This window comes from Sphaeramia orbicularis, chromosome 19, assembly GCF_902148855.1.
Source record: "Sphaeramia orbicularis chromosome 19, fSphaOr1.1, whole genome shotgun sequence".
Lineage (NCBI taxonomy): Eukaryota > Metazoa > Chordata > Actinopteri > Kurtiformes > Apogonidae > Sphaeramia > Sphaeramia orbicularis.
The window spans coordinates 42,159,669-42,182,153 of record NC_043975.1 but is presented as its reverse complement, the minus strand read 5'-3'; the positions used below and the strand labels follow the sequence as shown (position 1 = coordinate 42,182,153).

General features: G+C 36.9%; 1 protein-coding gene across 3 annotated transcripts in view; it reads right to left on the bottom strand.

The window, feature by feature from the left end:
* Positions 1-22,485, bottom strand: part of exoc6 (exocyst complex component 6) — a 275,638-nt gene that overhangs the window by 4,543 nt on the left and 248,610 nt on the right. For 2 of the 3 annotated variants that reach the window (XM_030121916.1, XM_030121917.1), the window contains exons 20-22: positions 16,492-16,633; positions 15,752-15,825; positions 1,241-1,353 (exon numbers count right to left, since the gene is read on the bottom strand). In XM_030121916.1, the coding sequence (XP_029977776.1) occupies positions 1,241-1,353; positions 15,752-15,825; positions 16,492-16,633 (329 nt within the window). Of the gene's footprint in view, positions 1-1,240; positions 1,354-15,751; positions 15,826-16,491; positions 16,634-20,447; positions 20,478-22,485 lie in introns of all 3 variants that reach the window. The other variant, XM_030121915.1, reaches the window with a different exon arrangement.

Here is a 22,485-nt window from a genome sequence, read left to right as displayed (position 1 = left end):
AAATACAACATGAAACTGACGTTTCAACAGATGAAACTCCTGGAGATTTTGGAAATGCTCCTCATTTGTGTTGTGTTTAGTGTCGTTTGTGCTTTTGTGTCTTCGGTGACTTTGGTGTCCAGTCCTCTGTGTGGATTTCATCTTCTGTCCTTTTCATCATTCTAATATCTTCTGCAGTGTTTTTATTTTGTGTCTTCCGTGTCCTGTTGGTCTTGTGTCCTGCTCTTTGACTTGTCTTTAGTTTTGTCGTTTTATTGTCTGAACATGTGTCTTTTTGGTCTATAGTTGTGTCTTGTGTGTCATTGTTGTCCTGTTACATCCTGCTGTTCTGTCTTTAATAAACACATTGAAACCACTCATACATGTCTGGTTTCTGCTTTTCACTGAGGACCCAAAACCGTCAGTTAACCTTAAAGCAGGAGTCTCAAACATGCGTTCTGGGGGCCAAATGTGTCCCACCAAAGGTTCCAATCCGGCCCCTGGGATGAATTTACAAAGCGCAAAAATTCCACACTCAAGGCTGTGGAACTCATTTTAGTTCTGGTTCCACATACAGACCAATATGATCTACAGTCAAATAATAACAGCAAAAAGAACTGACAAAAAACAATGACTCCAGATTTTTTTCTGGGTTTGATGTGAAAAATATAATATTACATTATGCCTATAAATAATGACAACTTCAAATTTTTGTCTTTGTTTTAGTGCAAAAAATAACATTAAATTATGAAAATATTTACATTTACAAACTATCCTGGAACAATAAAATGTGAATAACCTGAACAAATATGAATAACCTGACATTTCAGGTTGTTCATATTTGTTCTAAAGAAAATTAAGCACAATTTGAATTATTTTCTGCCTGTTCCTCAGTGTTTAGTGTCTTTGTAGATCTGGTCCATAATGCACATGTAGAGATGATAAGTTGAGGCAGAATATTGTTAAAATTGCACTTATTTTTCTTAAGTAATTTCATTTTTTTCAGGTAATTCACATCTTTTTTGTTTGGATAATTTATAAAAGTATTTCTATTTTTTTTTTTTTTTTTGCACTAAAACAAAGACAAAAATTTGTAGTTGTCATTATTTATAGGTTATTCTCTTATTATTTTACTGGTCCAGCCCACTGGAGATCAAATCAGGCTGAATGTGGAACCTGAAAGAAAATGAGTTTCAGAGCCCTGCCTTAAAGACATAATGAGTTGACATTGAGCGCTGACGTGGACAGTGTACAGACTCACTTCTCCAGCAGAGCCAGGGCAGTGGCTGGGTTCACCCTCAGGTATTTGGAGGTGGGCTGACCGTAGTCGGCCAAGTACGTGGACCAGTCCCACACCATGAACAGGTCCAGCAGCTGCACACACAACATAACACATGGGATTAGCAACGTTCCACAAACACACCGAAGATAATCGACTTCAGAGATGAAAACAGGGCAGATGGGGGGTTACCAGGCAACAGGACCAACGTCTGTGGACACCTACATACTGTTCATTTAACTGATGTAAACCCTAACCAAGGGCTCTCAAACTCATGTTCTTTCAGGTTCCACATTCAGCCCAATTTGATCTACCAGTGGGCCGGACTGGTAAAATAATTACAGAATAACCTATAAATAATAACAATTGCAAATTTTTGTCTTTGTTTTAGTGCAAAAAAACCACCATTAAATTATGAAAATACTTCTTTTTGTAAACGATCCAAACAAGAAAGATGTGAATAACCTGAAAAAAAAAAGAAATTTCTTCAGAAAAATAAGTGCAATTTTAACAATATTCTGCCTCAACTTTTCATTTCTACATGTGCATTATGGATCAGATCTACAGACACTAAACACTGAGGAACCGGCAGAAAATAGTTCAAATTGTGCTTATTTTTCTTTAGACATTACAGGTTGTTCATATTTGTTCAGGTTATTCACATTTCATTGTTACAGGATAGTTTGTAAATGTAAATATTTTCATAATTTAATGTTATTTTTTGAAACAAAACAGACAAAAATTTGAAGTAGTTAATTCAAGATTTTTTGCTAAATTTGGGATTTTTTTGTCGTAATTCAAGATTTTTTTTACTTAATTGAAGATTTTTTTTTGGCTTGATTCAAGATTTTTTTTACTTAATTGAAGATTTTTTTTTTGCTTAATTCAAGATTTTTTGCTAAATTTGAGATGTTTTTTTGGCTTAATTCAAGATTTTTTTTTACTTAATTGAAGATTCCATAATTTAATGTTATTTTTTGCACTAAAACAGACAAAAATTTGAAGTTGTCATTATTTATAGGCATAATGTAATAGTAGTTTTTTCACATCAAACCGAGAAGAAAATCTGGAGTCATTCTTTTTTGTCGGTTATTCTACCGTTATTATTTGACTGTAGATCATATTGGTCTGTATGTGGAACCGGAACTAAAATGAGTTCCACAGCCTTGACTGTGGAATTTTTACACTTTGTAAATTCATCCCAGGGGCCGGATTGGAACCTTTGTTTGACACCCCTGCACTAACCCTAACCCTGACATCTGCTAACTGACTTCAGCTTCAGCTTCCATTGCTGTTGAACAACAGGTGCTGACTGAAATATACACCAGTAACCATCTCCAAGATACTGTAACTGACAGTGACACTGAAAACAGAAAAACACAAAAGGAAACTACTGACGGTGAAAAGAGTAAACTCCTTATGTTTGGAAGTTTATCTGAGTTGGGTTTAAAATGGTACAAATGTAATATGAATGTTTGGGTGAGCTGTGTGTTTAAGTCTGGGTTGTGCTAGGAATGGCTGGTTTGTTGATTAATTCTACAGTAGAACCTCACAGTACAAATTTAATTTGTTCCATTTTCAAGCTCGTTTTGTGATTTTCTCCTTTTACAAATCAGTTTTCCCTGTTGAAATGAACTGAAATACAATTAATCTGTTCCAGCCCCTCAAAACTACCCAAAACTACTCTAACCCTAAGGGAATGCAAAAGGAATAAGCTGGTTTTATGAACATATTTACCTTAAAGATGAGACAGTCTGTGCAGGAGGAGGAGGGTTATTCTCTAGAACAGGGCTGTCAAACTCATTTTAGTTCAGTTCCACATTCAGCTAAATTAGATCTGAAGTGGGCCGAACCAGTCAAATAATGGCATAATAATATATAAATAATGTCAACTCCAAACTTTTCTCTGTTTTAGAGCGAAAAAAGTAAATTTGCATTATGAAAAGGTTTACATCTGCAAACTATCCTTTCAAAAGATGTGAATAACATGAACAAACTGAAAAAATAAGTGTAATCTTAACACTATTCTGCCTCAGTTTATCATTTACACATGTACATTATAACTTACAGATCACAGTGGATCTACAAATACACAAAAAATTTAATAACAGGCAGAATATTGTTAAAATTGTACTTATTTCTCTTAAGACATTTCAGGTAGTTCATATTTGTTCAGGTTATTCACATTTTTTGTGAAATTATACTTTGTTTTAGTGTAAATACATAAAAATATTTACATTTACAAAGAGAAAAATTTGGAGTTGTCATTATTTCTATGTTATTATGATAGTATTTTACTGATACCGCCCACTTGAGATTGAATTGTTCTGAATGTGGAACCTGAACTAAAAGGATTGTTATTATCTTGGTGTAATTTTTGTATTTCACAAATTCATCCCAAGGGCCGGTCTGGACCCTTTGGCGGGCCAGATTTGGCCCCCGGGCCGCATGTTTGACACTTGTGCTCTAGAAGGAGGATCTCCTTCCATTTAAACATCAGTGTTTCCTCCTTCACTTCACTAAATTTGACCTTTCCAGCCTGACTTTCATCACTGTTTCATTACAAACCTGTCCAGACAAATCTGCTATGTTCTGCTTTTCAAAATGTTCCGAAAATGCACCAAACTACTGTCAGTAAATAAAGGGCGGCGAGTATGAAACTTGCTCATACTGTAGATTTCCACTTTTGTTTCAAGACAAAAACACTCAGGAGCTGCAGCTCATAAAGTGTTTGTACACTGATGCACTGGCACTCAAAGGTTCTACTGTCAGTGTGAGCTCAACTAAAGCAGGACTGTCAAACTCATTTAGATCAGGTTCCACATTCAGCCCAACCTGATCTGAAGTGGATCAGACCAGGAAAACACTAACATTAGAATATATAAATAATGTTAATTCCAATTTTTCTCCATGTTTCAGAGTGAAAAAAGTTAAATTACATTATGAAAATCTATACATCTACAAACTATCCTTTAAAAATTTGAATAACATGAACAACCGTGAAAAAACTGAAATTCCTCAAGAAAAATAAGTGTAACTGTAGCAATATTCTGCCTCAGTTTATCATTTATACAAGTTCATTATAATGTACAGATACAGTGGATCTACAAATATAAAAAAAAATATTTAGTAACAGACAGAATATTGGTAAAATTACACATTTCAAGTTGTTCATATTTGTTCAGGTTATTCACTGTTTTGTAAAAGGACAGTTTGTAAATGTAAACACTGTCACATTGTAATTTTAATATTTTACTGGTCCAACCCACTTCAGATCAAACCAAGGTTATTATCGTTAGCGAAAACTAATGAAATGACGAAAACTAGAATTGTAAAAACATTTTCGTTAACTGAAATGAATAAAAACTACAATTAAAAGAAAAAAAATGATAACTAACTGAAACTGTATTGTGTGTTTACAAAACTAACTAAAACAGATAAAAATTATGGATAAAATTCCCTTCGTTTTCATCTATGTTAATGTCGGATTGATACAAAATCGATTTCCCTCAAGCAATTTTATCTAGTGGAACCATATGATATTTAAAGGTGCTGGAGACTTTTATTTACCAATTTTTCATCAAATCTGTAAAACCTCAGTCATGGCCTCGTGCTGCCGCTGCAGGTGGCTGGGAGGTTCGCGCAGCGTGAGCCTCCGTTTCCCACAATGGATGTCGCGACAAAAAATTCCGAAGATGCCCGAGTGACCTCCTGGTCTGAATAAACATATGGGTTTTGTTTACAGTGGACGGCACTTTGAAATTGTTCACCGTAATGCAAGAGATTCAGGTGAGTGATCACAGAAAGACTTACAGACTCATGATACTTAGGCTATGACTGAGGTTTTACAGATTTATGAAAAATTGGTAAACAAAAGTCTCCAGCACCTTTAACGGTCCGTCACTTGTGGTTTACAGTTGTCTTCTGGTCCCCACTCTCCCTGGAAACATGGAGACTAAAGTTGGGAGAAAGTAGCAGAGTCCTGTCTGGGATGTATTTGAATACGACAGAGAAGTAGAGAAAAGATATAAAGAAACTAAAACTAAACTAAAACCAAGTATTTGGAAAATAACGAAAACTAATAAAAACTATCAAACCTGCTCTAAAAACTAATTAAAACTGAGTTAGAGAAAAAAAAGTCCAAACTAAATAAAACTAAACTATAAGGAAAAATCCAAAACTATTTGAACCTTGGATCGAACTAGTCTGAATGTGGAACCTGAAGTAAAATGACTTTTAGTATATTCAGCAGAGTTTTTGCTTTTCACATATTCATCCTGTGGGCCCAAATAGAGCCTTTGGTGGGCCAGTTTTGGCCCGCAGGCCCTAAGTTTAACACCCCAGAGTTAAAGTAAGTGTTGTTCCATGACTGGACTGTGACCCCAGAGCCCCCCCCCACCCCCAACTGGACCCCAAAGGGCCTCAGAGTGCTGTTAAGGGCAGGGTCATATCAGCTGTTACAGCAGTCCCAGTAAACACATGTGGACGCTGACACCCACAGAAAAGAACCACAGCTTAACAGAGACTGGGAGAACAGAGACCGGAGCAGGACAACCCCCCCCACCCCACCCCCACCCCCCTCCTCGACCCCTGGTTAACCTGATGGAGATGATCCCCCTACCCCAGCCACTCATACAGTGTATGCTAATGTCCCAGGGTGAAACAGCTGGGTGTTTGGGTCATGTTGAAAGAGCACTGAGAGAGTAGCTTAGTGATAATAGCATTATTCAGCTGATGGACACACTCTAACACACCAAGAGGATTAGCACTACTGCCACATTCTTCTCACCTGGAGCTGAGGGAGGAGCCACCATGAGGCCCACATGTCTTCCTGACACTCAACACCAGGGGTGTTAAACATGTGTCCTGGGGGCCAAATGCGTCCTGCCAAAGGTTTCAATCCGGCCCGTGGGATGAATTTACAAAGTGTAAAAATTCCACAGTCAAGGCTGTGGAACTCATTTTAGTTCTGGTGCCACATACAGACCAATATGATCTATAGTCAAATAATAACAGCAGAATAACCGACAAAAAAGAATGACTCCAGATTTTCTTCTCAGTTTGATGTGAAAAAATATTACATTATGCCTATAAATAATGACAACTTCAAATTTTTGTCTTTGTTTTAGTGCAAAAAATAACATTAAATTATGAAAATGTTTACAAGTACAAACTATCCTGTAACAATAAAATGTGAATAACCTGAACAAATATGAACAACCTGAAATGTCTAAAGAAAATTAAGCACAATTTGAACTATTTTCTGCCTGTTCCTCAGTGTTTAGTGTCTTTGTAGTTCTGATCCATAATGCACATGTAGAAATGAAAAGTTGAGGCAGAATTTTGTTAAAATTGCACTTATTTTTCTTCAGAAATTTCAGTTTTATCAGGTAATTCACATGCTTTTTGTTTAGACAGTTTATAAAAGAAAGTATTTTCATAATTTAATGGGGGTTTTTGCACTAAGACAAAAATTTGCAGTTGTCATTATTTATAGGTTATTCTGTTATTATTTTACTGGTCCGGCCCACTGCAGATCAAATCAGGCTGAATGTGGAACCTGAAAGAAAATGAGTTTGAGACCCCTGCTCAACACAATCACAACCATTAACACTGGCTGACTGAGACGGTGCAGCAGGTCTTTAAAGGACGACTGCACATCACTGTTATTCAGCGCCGCATGTTCACACCAAGGTTCTAATAGTTTTGGATTTTTCATTATAGTTTACTTTTATTTAGTTTTGACTTTTTTCTCTAATACAGTTAGTTTTAATTCGTTTTTAGAGCAGGTTTGATAGTTTTTATCACTTTTAATTTTTTTCTAAATGCTTAGTTTTAGTTTAGTTTTAGTTTCTTTATATCTTTTCTCTTCTTCTCCATCACATTCAAATAAATCTCAGACAGGACTCTGCTGCTTTCTCCCAACTTTAGTCTCCATGTTTCCAGGAAGAGTGGGGACCAGAAGACGACTGTAAACCACAAGTGACCACAAATGACGGACTGTTAAATATCATATAGTGCCAGCAGCTAAAATTGCTTGAGGGAATAAATCGATTTCATATCCATCCAACATTGACAAAGACGAAAAGAAGGAAATTTTATCCATAATTTTTACCCGTTTTAGTTAGCTTTTTAAACACACAATACAGTTTGAGTTCGTTATCATTTTTTTCTTTTAATTATAGTTTTTATTTATTTCAGTTAATGAAAATGTTTTTACAATTCTAGTTTTCGTCATTTTGTTAGTTTTCGTTTACAATAATAACCTTAGTTCACACGGAAGCATCACCACAACTGCATTTCAGATTATACCACTGGAGAAGGTCCACATTTACATCAGTTTATAGAATTTATATATTTAGTTTATATCTATTTTTACTCTGAAATAAAAACACAAAAATATGTCAGTGTTTTGTTACTTTATTTTTCTCACGTTTGGTGTTGAATAATAAAAGATTTTCTGATTCTATGGTTTTGAATGTTCTCTCTGTAGGTTTGGGAAATGTTCTGCTGTTTGATAAAAAGGGTTTTGTTTTTGGTCAATCATGATCAGAGGTGTCCACAGTATTCATGTTCATTCCTCAGGTAGAAGTAGACGTACTAGGGTTTAAAAAGGATCAACTCCAGCTTTTTACTGCAGTTAAAGTGTAAAAGTACTGGTTTAAAACTACTGAAAGTATTAAAGTAAATGAAAGGGGGGAAAAAAAAAATGCCATTAGGACAAAAGCTTAGGTGGCTCCACAGGGGGAGGGGCCTATAGTGGACTACCCCCCCTCCACAAAAACACATTTATATAAAGGCCATAATAACTCTAATGTTCAATTAAAATGTTAATGTTGAAACATATGGGATGGACCAGACTACCTGTTAGAGACACAGATATGAACAATGAACATGAAGGTATTTGAGTCCAATACAATCATATTATAGAACCATATGAGTGTCCTACTGAGTATGAACATGTGTTTAATGGAGCCCAAGATATGAGGAGTAGTTAAATTTAAGTATTGGAATGGTGCAAAAATTCAGGTGGATGGATGGTGTCCAAACCAACAGGACATTGGTTCCAACCTATGTTTTTTTTTTACTCCTGACTCCTGACTGGGGTCACAAATTTCTGTGGACCCCAGACATTCAAAATAGAGACTTTTTTTTTGTTGCTCAAATTAATTTGTTTTTGATCCTGTAATAGTTTTCAATCCTCTGTTTTCAATCCAGGTTAATTTTAGAGGACATTTAGTTTATATAATGTATATTATTGTGGATGGAGGCAGAAAAACCAGGTGTAGATTACTGCACAAAGGTAGAACTGGGTTTTCCTTGGTGATTTACACTGAAGATATCAACAAAAAAGGATGTCAAAGTCCTTTTAGTTCAGGTTCCACAATCAGACTAATATGATGTAAAGTGGATCAGACCAGGAAAATACGATCAGAAAAACCTAAAATAACGAAAATTACACATTTTTTGTATTTGTTTTAAAAGGAAAAAAGTAAAATACCATGAAAATGTTTACATTTACAAACTATCCTTTCACAAAAAATGTGAATAGCCTCAACAAATATGAACAACCTGAAATGTCTTAAAGAGGTAAGTGTAATTGGACCAATATTTTGCCTGTTATTAAAAGTTTTGTGTATTTGTAGATAAACTGTGATCTGTACGTTGTAATATCAGGGTTCATACACATTTTGAGGTCAAATTCAAGCACTTTTCAAGCACTTTAATGGGTCGTTTTCAGCACCTTATTGTTGGGGTAAAATACATATCTACATATAATCATTATTCTTTTTTTTTTCACTTTGTATTGCAATGATGTACATTGTATTATCTTATGAACATCTAAAATTATGTTTCAAAATAGCAAAAAAGTTAAATTAAAGGAGAACGCAAAGTTTTTTCAAGATTAGGATAAACATGTACCTGGAGACAACCTGAGAACACCCACCGAGTTTTGACATAGTTGTATTTTTCTACATGTATCACCTCTCCATAAATAGATTTGGGTCACCACCTAACCTGATAGAGTTAATGTAAAAAATCACTCAATCAATCACTCAATCAATCAATCAATCAATCAATCAATCACATCACAGAGTTAGAATTCCAAGCACTTTCAAGCACTTCAGCTAAAATTCAAGCACCTTGAAAACACAACACTGAAATTCAAGCATTTTCAAGGATTTCATTCACCTGTACCAACCCTGACTAAACATGTGTAAATGAGAAACTGAACCAGAATATTGGAAAAATTTGACTTATTTTTCTTAAGAAATGTCAGGTTGTTCATGGTAGTCACATTTAAAAAAAAAAAAAAAAAATCATAATTATTCAGTTATTATTTTTAGTGGTTGGACCCACCTCAGATCACACTGGTCTGTATGTGACCCCTGAACTAAAACGAGTCTGACACCTCTGCTCTAAAGCATATGATTAGGGATGGGAATTGAAAACTGGTTCTTTTTGAGAAAAGGATCCCAGTAGCTCAATTCCTTGGAATTGTTTGCCTGCCTACTTAACGATTCTGCTTATCGATTCCGCCTTCGTTGCACATGCGTGATGACATCATGTGTGCACTGCATTGTTTTGGTCAGAACGTAGCCAACATGGTGTTGAGGCAGAAATGATTCCAAACGGACGACACCAGGTCCAAACAAACGACACCAGGTCCACTGGAACACTGTCAAAGCTTCCATTTCTTCAAAAGGGTGGAATCCTTCCAATCTGCTCAAACATTTGTCCACAGCATGAGAGTCATTTGCAGGAATGTCATGTATTTGATTCGCTACGTAATGGCGCTTGTGAATCTAGCGGCAGAGTGAACACCAGGCTGTCATCTGGGCCCAGTTCCGGTTCCGGTGAAGGCAACAAATGTCGTACCCCCTCAAATACAAGTTTCCGAAGGTAGGGGAAAGGAAACAATGGGAAACGGGCTGAGTTGAATCGGTTCCACATAGTGGAAATGCTGCAATAGAGGAATTAGTAGAGAGTCTGAAACCAGGCCCGGTGTCATCTTTTATTATTATTTGTACATACTGTATGTGTTATATTTTCTGTGCAGATGGATATATAAACGACAGTTAATGCAAACACACCCATTTGTACTCTTTTATTCCCTCACCCAATGAGAATTGATAAGGAATCGGATCGATAAGCAAAATCGATAATGGAATCGGAATCGTTAAATTCTTACTGATTCCCATCCCTACATATGATGAAAAACATGTTTAATCCTGTTTTTACATGTAAAGCACTTTGGGCCTCTTCATGTTATTGTAAAGTGCTACATAAATAAACTTTGACTGATTGATGTTGTACACCGTAGTTTACCTATTAATTGTCTCTACGATTCCATCTACAGCTTACAGGTGGAACAACAATTCCTGTTCTGTGCTTGTACTTTTTATGCAGAATGGTAACAACCTTGAACAGGATGTAGAAAAGCTCTTACGGTTCAGCCCACCCCGGTCTGCAGATCTGGGCACACCCGTTCATCCTCCCCCCTCCCCCAGCACCTCCTGCTCTCATGTGGAAAACTTCCCAATTTGTAATTTTTTGTTTGGTAATATTTCAGTTATTTATACTGTTTACATTTGTCATGGTACAGGTGACATTTTATGTTGTGGCCCTTGAGTTGTATTCAAAATAAAATGGACACAACAAAATAACAAACACTTGACTTTAAAAAAAAATTAAAAAATTGTCGTTTAGACTAAACGACCAATCAAAAAATTTGTCGAAAGACTAATTGTTAGAAAATTAGTCGTTAGTGGCAGAACTACAGAAAAGCACCCACAGTAAAACCATGTATGTTTGAGCACACCACCTTAAAGACCAGCTTCCATTTCAAGTCTAACACTGACAAACATACAACAAACTGAACAAACTGAAAATGGCTGAGGTGTCTCAGGCATTAACATGTGTTAGTTCAGTATTTACAGTGTTTCCTGTGGAATTGATCTGTTAGTGCGGCACTGTGTAATCTGTCAGTTTAAGTACTAATTATTAGGGATGCACCGATCTGATACCAGTATCGGGCATTGGCTCCGATATTCAGTGTGTGTACTTGTACTCATACTCATAAAAGTAATCCGATACAACTGCACCTATACCACTTACAGCCGTATGACATTCACAGTTCAGTGCAGCAGGTACACGGAGGAGGAATAATACGTGGGGAGTATGAAGAGTGTGGAGATTTAATGAAATAAATGATGATAAAAGTAATGCTGACTGCAAGTAATGCTGCAAAGTAATGCTGACTGCAAGTAACGTTACTGACACAGACGGATATGGACTAACCGTCCCGTTCTGTCCATCCTCTGTGTACATTCCATCCATTTTCCAGGTGCTGGCGGATGTGTACCCAGATGGAGAATACCAGCGGAACCGTGGAGGTAGAGGATCTGTTCAAAGAGCCACTGTGTGAGTTAGAGAAAAACTACTGACAGATTTAGGACAACTACCTAGGGCTGGGCCGGTTTAGAGAAAAACTACTGACACATTTTGGACAACTACCTAGGGCTGGGCCGGTATAGAGAAAAACTACTGAAATATTTGGGACAACTACCCAGGGCTGAGCCGGTTTCCATCCTACTGATAATACTATGGAGGTATGGAGCAGTGTGGACCGAAAAGTGAAAACCAAAGTTATGGCTCATTCATCTTTTCTCTACCTACTGAAGCTAAGCTTTTAAACCTTACCAGAGAAAATTCTGCACCATTAGTATCACATTAGTGTTACCACTGTCGTCTACAGGTTTGTTATTATTACAGACTTTCCTCTTCTTCGTGGTATTTGTCCAGTATGGGTAATTCAGAGCAGTGCCCCCTGGTGGATTAATTGAGAAACGCTCATTCCAACACATTAAATGTCAGTAACAGCACTTTGTTCCAGTCAGACTAATGACAATGACAATAAAGCACATTTACAAAAGGAACTAACAACTGGAATGGGATTATTAAGTACTAGTATTGGTACTTGGTATCGGCAAGTACTCAAATGGAAGTACTTGTACTTGGTCTGGAAAAAAGTGGTAGCGGTGCATTGGGAAGGGGGGTGCATGGTTCGGCTGGGGGGTGGGGGGGTGGGGTTGTCGTCAGCTGGTTTCCTACCTACTTCTAATACTTATAATAAATGTGTGTGTGTGTGTGTGTGGGGGGGTTCATACAGGGCGGTGCAAGGGTGAAAGTGAAACTGAACAACGTAACTAATTCCTCTATGTCTCCTGCTGTTGTGAAGTTCACCTTTTCTCTACCCCCTGAATCTTCACAAACTTTCTTTTGAGAGGGTAGGATGTTTGTCCTGTCCTATTATATATTATACATATGTATAATTAGTCTAATGCAGGGGTGTCAAACTCATTTTAGTTCAGTTCCACATTCAGCTATATTTGATCTGCAGTGGGCCGAACCAGTCAAATAGTAACATAATAATATATGAATAACGTCAAATCCAAACTGTTCTCTATGCTTTACAGTGAAAAAAGTCAAATTAAACCATGAAAATGTTAACATATACAAACTGTCCTTTCAAACAATGGGTATAACTTGAACAAACTGAAAGAATAAGTATAATTTTTAACAATATTCTGCCTCAGTTATAATTTACACATGTACATTATAACTTGCAGATCACAGTGGATCTACAAATACACACAACATTTAGTATTAGGCAGAATATTGTTAAAATTGTACTAATTTTTCTTAAGACATTTCAGGTTCTTCACATTTGTTCAGATTATTCACATTTTTTGTGAAATTATACTTTGTTTTAGTGTAAATACATGAAAATATTTACATTTACAAAGCGAAGAATGTGGGGTTGTGAGTATTTATAGACTATTATGATAGTATTTGACTGGTCTGACCCACTGGAGACTAGATTGGTCTGAATGTGGAACCTGAACTAAAATGATTGTCAGTTTCTTAATATCTATTTTTGCATTTCACAAATTCATCCCAAGGGTCAGACTGGACCCTTTGGCGGGGCTGGATTTGGCCCCCAGGCCGCATGTTTGACACATGTGGTCTAATGTGATGGTGATGGGGTTTTTTTTGGTATGGTGCTGTGCCACGGGAAACCCTTCCCAGAGGAAACACTGGTATATATGCACTGACTCCACTCTACTGAAATGAAGACAAATGAAACCATTATTCACACGTTTGTCTTTGACTGATCATAAATGGTGGTAGGATGTGCCCCTACAGAATGCCTAAACTCCAGAGGTATGTTAAGTGCGGCTGCCTCTCATTAACTTGCTGACCTGTTAATCTGAGCCTGAGGTGGAGGCTCGGTTTTGAGTCCGGTTCAGGTCACAGGTGGAGGCTCAGCTCCAAGTCCGGTTCAGGTCACAGTTACTTATGACCGAGTCCCTAACACTGTCACTGGGATCAAATATCAGGTATTCCCATGGGGTTTTTCTCCTTTTGCTGAAGGCACTGATTATCAAGTGTCTGTTTGAATTAAGGCTGAAGCACAGACACATTCACCTCTGTTTAATGTTTGACAACACAAAGACCGATGGTGAGGAAAAGTACTCCTTTAACACATGAGTTTGACTTGAAGATAATGACAGAAATACTCCAGTTGGAAAACTGACATCACTTCCTCTCTCAGTGAAGAACATTCTTTTACTTTCCTCATTGTTAATACTCATTATTAGTCCTAAATTACTACTGTTACATCTGTTTTAGAATGTGTCGTAGCCAGAAGGTGAGGAATGGAAGTATTTTTAAAAAAGATAAACAGCTGACCACAGAAAACATAAATATGTTTAGACCATCTACAATTCAATTAGAAGTACATTTTAACATCAGTGGTTTCTTTTCTGTTTCTTATTTAAGATTGGAAACCAAGATCAATATAATTTATCACAATATAAAACTAAATCATTCCATTGCTCTTTTCTTTTCCCTCCTGAATAACAGTTCTTTATAAATGGAAAAAAAAGTATCTATAATTTAAAAAGTTCATACTATAGAATCAATAAACACAACCATAATAAAAAGAGGGGGCTTTGGTTCTTCAAACATCCCCTTTGTAGGAGTGAAGACCTCCTTTGGATCATCAGTTTAAATTTTACATATGGATTAAATGTTAGAGTATAAATTATGTTGAGACCTTTGACCATTCAAATCTAAACTGCTCATCTTTCAAGTTCAGGTGAATATTTGTGCCAAATATTCATTTATATGATGTAATTTTCCAATGAACAGGATGAATGGATGAGTCCTGCCCATGCACAGGAAGAATAAGACACATCTGTACACATCATGTATATTTACTCTGATTATAATGTTAAATTTGAACATTTTTATACTATTTTTATATTCTTAAATGTACCCTTTCATACAGTATGTCTGTAATTTGCACATCCTGGACTGCACACTGCTTTATATCTTATATCTTCTATGAAATGTCTGTATGTTATTGTGTTGTTATTTAGATGTAAGTGCACTGTTGCTGACACAGACCACCTGCGCTTTCATTGTACGACTTGTATAATGATGACAAAGCCTGTTCTGTTCTATCTGTACCCAGGTGAGTTCATACAGGTCTTTGGACTTTACATTGACTCAGTCCACTTTTTAACAGTGTGATTTCAGGCCTTTGACCACAGCAGAGGTGTCCACTGGACATTTATATGTTCACGGAAGAGTGGAAACTGTGGATGAAAGCAACACAGACACAAAACCTGAAGGAGGTTCTGTCTTTGTCTGAGTTTAGAGTCTAAAAACAGAGGATGAACCCTCTGGACCACAGTTCTGGACCAGGGTTCAGAGTCTAAAAACACAGGATGAACCCACTGGACCAGGGTTCTGGACCAGGGTTCAGAGTCTAAAAACACAGGATGAACCCACTGGACCAGGGTTCAGAGTCTAAAAACACAGGATGAACCCACTGGACCAGGGTTCTGGACCAGGGTTCAGAGTTTAAGGACAGAGGATGAACCCAATGGACCAAGGCTCTGGACCAGGGTTCTGGACCAGGGTCCAAAGTCTAAAACCAGAGGATGAACCCACTGGACCAGGGCTCTGGACCAGGGTTCAGAGTCTAAAACCAGAGGATGAACCCACTGGACCAGGGTTCTGGACCAGGGCTATGGACCAGGGTTCAGAGTCTGAAAACAGAGGATGAACCCACTGGATCAGGGTTCTGGACCAGGATTCAGAGTCTAAAAACACAAGATGAACCCACTGGATCAGGGTTCTGGACCAGGGTTCAGAGTCTAAAAACACAGGTAAACCCACTGGACCTGGGTTCAGTGTCTAAGAACAGAGGATGAACCCACTGGACCAGGGTTCAGAGTCTAAAAACACAGGATGAACCCAATGGACAAGGGTTCTGGACCAGGGTTCAGAGTCCTAAAAACACAGGATGAACCCACTGGACCAGGGTTCAGGACCAGGGTTCAGAGGGTTCGGTGGTGGTACATGTATCAATAAAATGGACTTGACAGGACCTCATGTCTTTTTTTCCCTTCAGTTTACCTGTCGTAGGTCGATGAAGGCCAGCTGCAGCGTGTCTCCTTGGAAACCAGGGACGGGTTCTGAACTGGCGAACACTGAGCAGAAACAAACAGAACAGGGTTACTGTCAGGAGAACAAATAATGTAAAAAAAAAAAAAAAAAAAAAAGTCCCCAAAGTTGATCTCTTATGTTAGAGAGAGTTCAAATTCATATCAAAAAAGTTATTTAATGCAGCATAAAGTGCAAGGTTTCATGACTAAACTCCAAATGTGCATATACAAATATATTTTCCGTGTTCTACAGGTGGACACGAGGGCATCTGGAACTGAGATCTGATGATGATCTATATAACAGCAGGGCTGTCGGCCCTTAGTTTATACCAGTGAGGATTTGGAAGGCTCCTGGAATGTGACACAATACTGTACTCTGGATGACCGACACCCCCTCCCCACACACACACACACACCTGCAGTGTCAATGCATTATACTGATACCAAAGCTGAGTAAAGATAATACCATCAGCAGAAAAGTAAAAACCATAATTCCAATTTGAGCATTGGTCTGGTCGTCAAATTAATATTAATATTGTCCCATATCTTTTTTGTTTTTCCAAACTGTAGCAAGGACTTTATATATATAATATATATATATATATATATATATGTATATATATATATACATATATATATATATATATAATTATAGATTCAACATGGAGAAAGAAAAAAAAAAGACTAAAAAGGAGCTTTGAAAATACTCACATTCACACTGGATGACATCTAAGTTGAACTGTTGAATGGCTCCCATACTGATCTGTTTTAACTCTGTGTCCAACAGCATCTGCATCAGCGACGTGGACAGATGTTTACAGGCTGACATGCAGGCAGTTTGGGCAACTTTACCCTGTAGAGAAAGGACAGAGGCCGGGGGGGGGGTTGGAGGAGTCAGGAGAGGAAGGATGATGTCAGCAGAAAGAGTGAAGGATCATGGGTAGGATTGAAAGGAGAGAAAATGTGTGGGAAGGACCGGTTAAAAGTGAAAACAAACACAAGACACAAAAAGTCAATGCAAGAGGTTTACTATATATGTCACTAATGATCCTGGTTTAGCCTGATCTGGTTTGGACAAAGTTCAGCTTCTTTATAAAAGCTGTGAACATGATGTGGACAAATGAATGTTTAACTATTAACAGTATCATGAAACTGGAACAATGAGTACTTCAGTTCCAGTGACACCATTATCGTTAATTAAAGAAAACCAAATTTAGGTCAGAAAAGTAAATTAGTGAGTCATCAGCGTAAAACAACAATGAAACATCACATTTCATGACAGATATTCACTACATTATGTTAATTTCATTCTAATGAAATAGCCAAAAATAACATAAACATAAATGGTGACTTAATATATAGGAAATAACACCCACTAAAAGACCAATGACTGAATAGATTTATCTGAATTTGAACATCATTGGAAACATTTGATATTAAGGCCACAAGATTAGACCTACCTGCTTTAGGATTTTTTAAAACGCTGAAATACTACATTATTTGTATTTCAACAGGATTGTGGTGAGGTGTAAATGAGTTCAGAGTGTTTTTAATACAAATATGAAAAGGTTCCTGTTCTCTAACAGAACAAATATGTGATCACAAGCCTTACACCTGGAAAGGCAGTAGTCAATAATTCAACTAAAAAAAGGATTTTGACACGATTTTTCCTAGTTTATCATGAGTGTACATTAAACATGCTTTTATTACCAATAAATGATCATTAGATGTATCAGTTAAAACATTTTACGGTCATATGATGTATATGTTTTTACAGCACATAACTTTATGAAATTCCCAGAAGGCGGAACACATGCAGGTAAGGCAAACTTCAGATCATGAGTATACACAGACAACATTTCTACAGCATCTTGATTAAAAATCCAAAGCAAACCAGATTTGTTAGCATTTCCATGACTTGAGGTGCTCTTGATTTGGCTTTGTTCTGAGCAAAAAGGTTTACCGTACAATTCACTGAAGATTAAGTGGAACTGTAATGAGTTCAACCTTTCCTCAAGTGTGAAACACTAACACAGACTATGGATAGTTGTGTAAATGACAGATGTTTTTGGTTAGCGCCAACAGCACAGCAGATCAACACTATCCATGTCCATTCTTACAGACACTCATGCAGTTAAGGCCCAAACATAGGAATGGTGTGTGGACGATAAAGCACAACCTGCACACTAATTATAAATACATACGGATATAATCCCCTGATGAAAAACTAAAGACAAACTCAGATCTGTAATCACAAAAACATTATGTTTTCAACTAGAGCTGAAATGATTAATCGACTCAAAGTGATAAAAAAAAAATCATTCAACCACAATTCTCCTGAATCAAAGCTTTGTTTCCTTCATTTTTCTGCTGTTAAACATTGGTTCCACTGTTGTGTTTCACACGGATGCTCATTGTGATGCACAAAGAAGCTTCAATTCAGGAAAACTGCAATAGAATATTTCCCTTCAATCAATTCGAGTCAGTTACTCGAATCTTGAATGTTTGCATTCGCTTCAAGCACCCAATCGATCAATTGTTTCAGCTCTGTTTTCAACTTTGGGAAGGACCTGTTCAAATCTGGTGTTAACCTCGGACCTGAAAAATCTGAAAATATATGGACGAAAAGAAAATAGAATATCTGTAGTTCACATTTCTACTCTAAACTGGCCCTTAGTTTTAGGCAACAGATGAGCTTTTTTATATTTGGGGATGTATTTTAATGGCGGATGTGAACAAATGGGGTTAGAAGTGTCTGCTCACATGTTGGTTCCAATTCTGAACAGGGCTTTATCTGAGTCCCACAGCATTCCTGTAAACATCTGTCTTCATGCCGACAACATACTGACAAACTACAGCAGGACATATTGAGCTGCTGCAGTAAACTACACACTCCAGACAAGTGGGTATCACATTTCAGCCTGTTCACTCCAAGTACATTAAATCATCCAGACAAACTGATGACTGGGCAGAGACATCATAGGGCATTCACACACTGATGGAGCGCCAGGAAAAGGCATGGTCCTCTACTGGACTCAAATGGAGGATGTCCAAATTTAAGCAAACAAGACCCCAGAGTTAATAAAAAAGGTGCTGATGACAACACATACCAAAAATTAAAGTAGTGTACTGCATTAGTGCAACATCATGACATGACAAATAGAACTCAGTTAGGGATGTAACGATTACCGGTATAACAATTAAACCGCGGTAAAATTGCAGACGGTGAGGATTACCATTTACATTCTAATTATCATGATAACTGTGTTTGATTGCTGCACTTTTAGGGGAGAAACCGCCTATGTAAAGATCTGCTTTTATGTCAAATATTTGAGTATAGTTTTAATTTATTACAATTTTAATTGTATATACCTAATATTTGGAACCAATATTCACTTTTAAAGTCTTTGAAAAGGTTTGCTAAGCATCTTTGTGTTATTTATGCAATAAATTATACACATTTTTCAAATTGGATTTTATATATTTTTGTGTGTTTTTTGTCCTTTTATGTTGATATAGTAGGTTAAAGTAAAAAAGATAATAGACAGATGATATAGATGAAGTTGTGCTGAAAAAACAGATACCAAACATGGGTATAGTAAAAAAATTGTTTATGTAGTATATAAAGGCAAAATCAAAAGTACTGAAAAACGGACAAAATAGGCTCAGACCACTAAGGGTTAATATTTGAATGTTTCTGCCAACAGAAGGTACATTGTGCCTATTATTTTTTTTTTAGTATTATTTTTTAAAATACAACTTGGTTAAATTATTTCAGTGTGTGTATTAGTACTTTTTGAACATTTTGAGCACAATTTCAATAATACCGTGATAATAATGATAACCGTGATAATTTTGGTCACAATAACTGTGATATGAAATTTTCATATGGTTACATCCCTACACTCAGTACAGGTTTATATGTAGGATTGATTATGTCCTGCTACTGTTCTTATACTTGCAAGAGTAACTGTAGCACACAATAATTTCCCCTGGGATAAATAAAATACTCTAATTTACTCATTGTTTATTTATTTTACCAATTTCTCACTATGTTTTAACAAAAACTAATTCAAAATAAAAGGAAGAAAACTTCATCCACTCTGATGGTATTTTATGGCAACATTTATAATCAACCTCCTCAGACTCAGCTATGGGTTTTCTGTCCACATTTGTGGACAAGAGTTTCACAACTTTATACAAAAAAAAAAAAAAAAAAAAAAAGAAAAAGAAAACTGTCCACCATAAAGGACATTCCATAAAAATTTTAAAAACTGCATCTGAAAAAAACTGTTGCATCATGATGTTTCCAAAATAGGCACGTATTTAATAAGAAACAAAAAAAGCTTGTACTTTGCTGACATTTCCTGGGTCTCAGGAGGTTAAGAAAATTATAATATATAATTAAAAAAACAAAAACAAAAAAAAAACAAGAAATGGAGCAAGAACGTGTCAGAAATCACATGCAAAAGTGTTAAAAAGACATCAATCTAAAAACACAAAGACATGCTCTGAGATATAATTACAGTGACTGGTTCCAGTTCTGTCTAAAAACATAAACAGTGAAGACAAGCCTGAGGTGGTGGAGGTTCCACAAACAGAAGCATGCGTTTCATTTCCCCTGGGCCTGTAGAGAAGCAGCAGAACAGCCAGACACCCATACTCACCGACATCGACGCATGGTCATTGTTGTTATTCTGAGCAGAGAAACCCCCAAACCAACCAAAAATGGAAGAAGGGGAGGGGAAAAGGGGGGAAAGGACAGGAAAAGAAAGGTGGCAACAATAAATGGACAGAAGGAGGTCAGTTCAACCAGAGAAATACTGCATGCTTGGCACAAGTCAAATGAAGGGGAAGGAAGAAGAGTGGGAAGGAAACAAATGAACCTGTGGTCTGATGCACCAAGAAGAGTGTGAAGGAAACAAATGAACCTGTGGTCTATCGCACCAAGAAGAGTGGGAAGTAAACAAATGAACCGGTGGTCCGTTGCACCAGCTAGATTCACTCCTATCGTGGTCAAGTCCATGGTCCAGCCTTCAACACAGGCCTGTCAGACTCATGTTATTTCAGAGGCCACATACAGGGTGTCCCAAAAAAATGGATACACACTTTAAATCAGTGTTTTTCAACCTTGGGGTCGGGACCCCAAGTGGGGTCGCCTGAAATTTCTAGTAATTAATAGAAATAAAACAAAAACTTACTAATAAAAAATACATGGTGAGTTGAGAGAGACAATTACAATCCATAAAAGACATGACAAACTGTGAAGATGAAACTGAAGCACTGTGGTTCTGTTTATCTGTGGTTCTGTTTATGTGTCAAATGTTCATTGTGGTTGGTTTCAGATGCTGCAGCTCTTTCATAATTCATAGTTTGAGTTCTTGTTTGTTCAATATTAATTGTCAGCCCTGTAAATCCATGCTGGACTGACTGTACATATCTGCTTTGTGCAGTAATCTACACCTGGCTTTTCTGCCTCCGTCCATGATAATATACATTATATAGACTAAATGCTGCCTACAATGAACGTTTATTTGCAACATAGTATAGCAAACTATTGCATGATCAAAAACAAATTAATTTTAGCCAAAAAAAGTCTCCATTTTGAAAGTCTGAGGTCGCCAGAAATTTGGGATGTTAAAAATGGGGTCATGAGCCAAAAAAGGTTGGGAACCACTGCTTTAAATAATTGTAAAGTAGGTGTTTATTAAAATTCCTTTAATTTTCCAAATGTAATAGAATTTCCAAACATCATTTTCTTGTTTTGTCTGTTCTGCCTGTTCTCAACTGATGTCCGTTCTGGTCCAGACTCTGGAAGTCTAGTGCTGTGAGGTCTGGTGAAGTGGACCAACAGGTGGATTCAACGGAGGGGTTTGGTTGAATACCCTTCATGTTCCCCAGACCTCACACCACTAGACTGTTTTTTATGTGGATCCCTAAAAGACAAAGTCTACGCTATGAGACCTGCAACAGTCACTGAACTGAGGGCAGCCATTGAAGGTGAATGCACGCAAACACCAAGGGAACTGTTTGGTGATGTGTGCGATTCCATTGGTTGTTGTCAGCAGAGTCTGGACCAGAACGGACGTCAGTTTGAGAACAGGAGGAACAGACAAAACAAGAAAAGGATGTTTGGAAATTCTATTACATTTGGAAAATTAAAGGAATTTTAATAAACACTTACTTTACAATTATTTAAAGTGTGCATACATTTTTTGGGACACCCCATATACCCCAGTAGTGGGCTGGATCAGGAAAATATAAGTAAAATTTCATCAGGAAAAATATATACATCTACGAACTATCCTTTAATGTGCATTACAACTTAAGCATTCAGTAATAGGGAGAATATTGGTAAAATTACGCTTCACTTCAGATGTTTCAGGAAGTTCAAGGTTTTTTAGATTATTCACATTTTTTGTGAAAGGATAGTTTGTAAATGTAAACTATTTTCTGTAATTTTACTTTTTTCCCACTAAAACAAAGACAATAGTTTGTAGTTACAATTATTTACAGGTTATTATGACAGTATTTATACTGATCTGACCCAGCTGACATTAAATTGGGCTGAATGTGGCCCCTGAACACCACTGAGTGTTAATATCTTCAGTGTAATTTTTAAATCCACTCTAATCTGTAAATTTTGTTAATAATAAGATGAGACAATAGCTGAGTAATGAGGAAACTGCACTTGTTTATCCATAG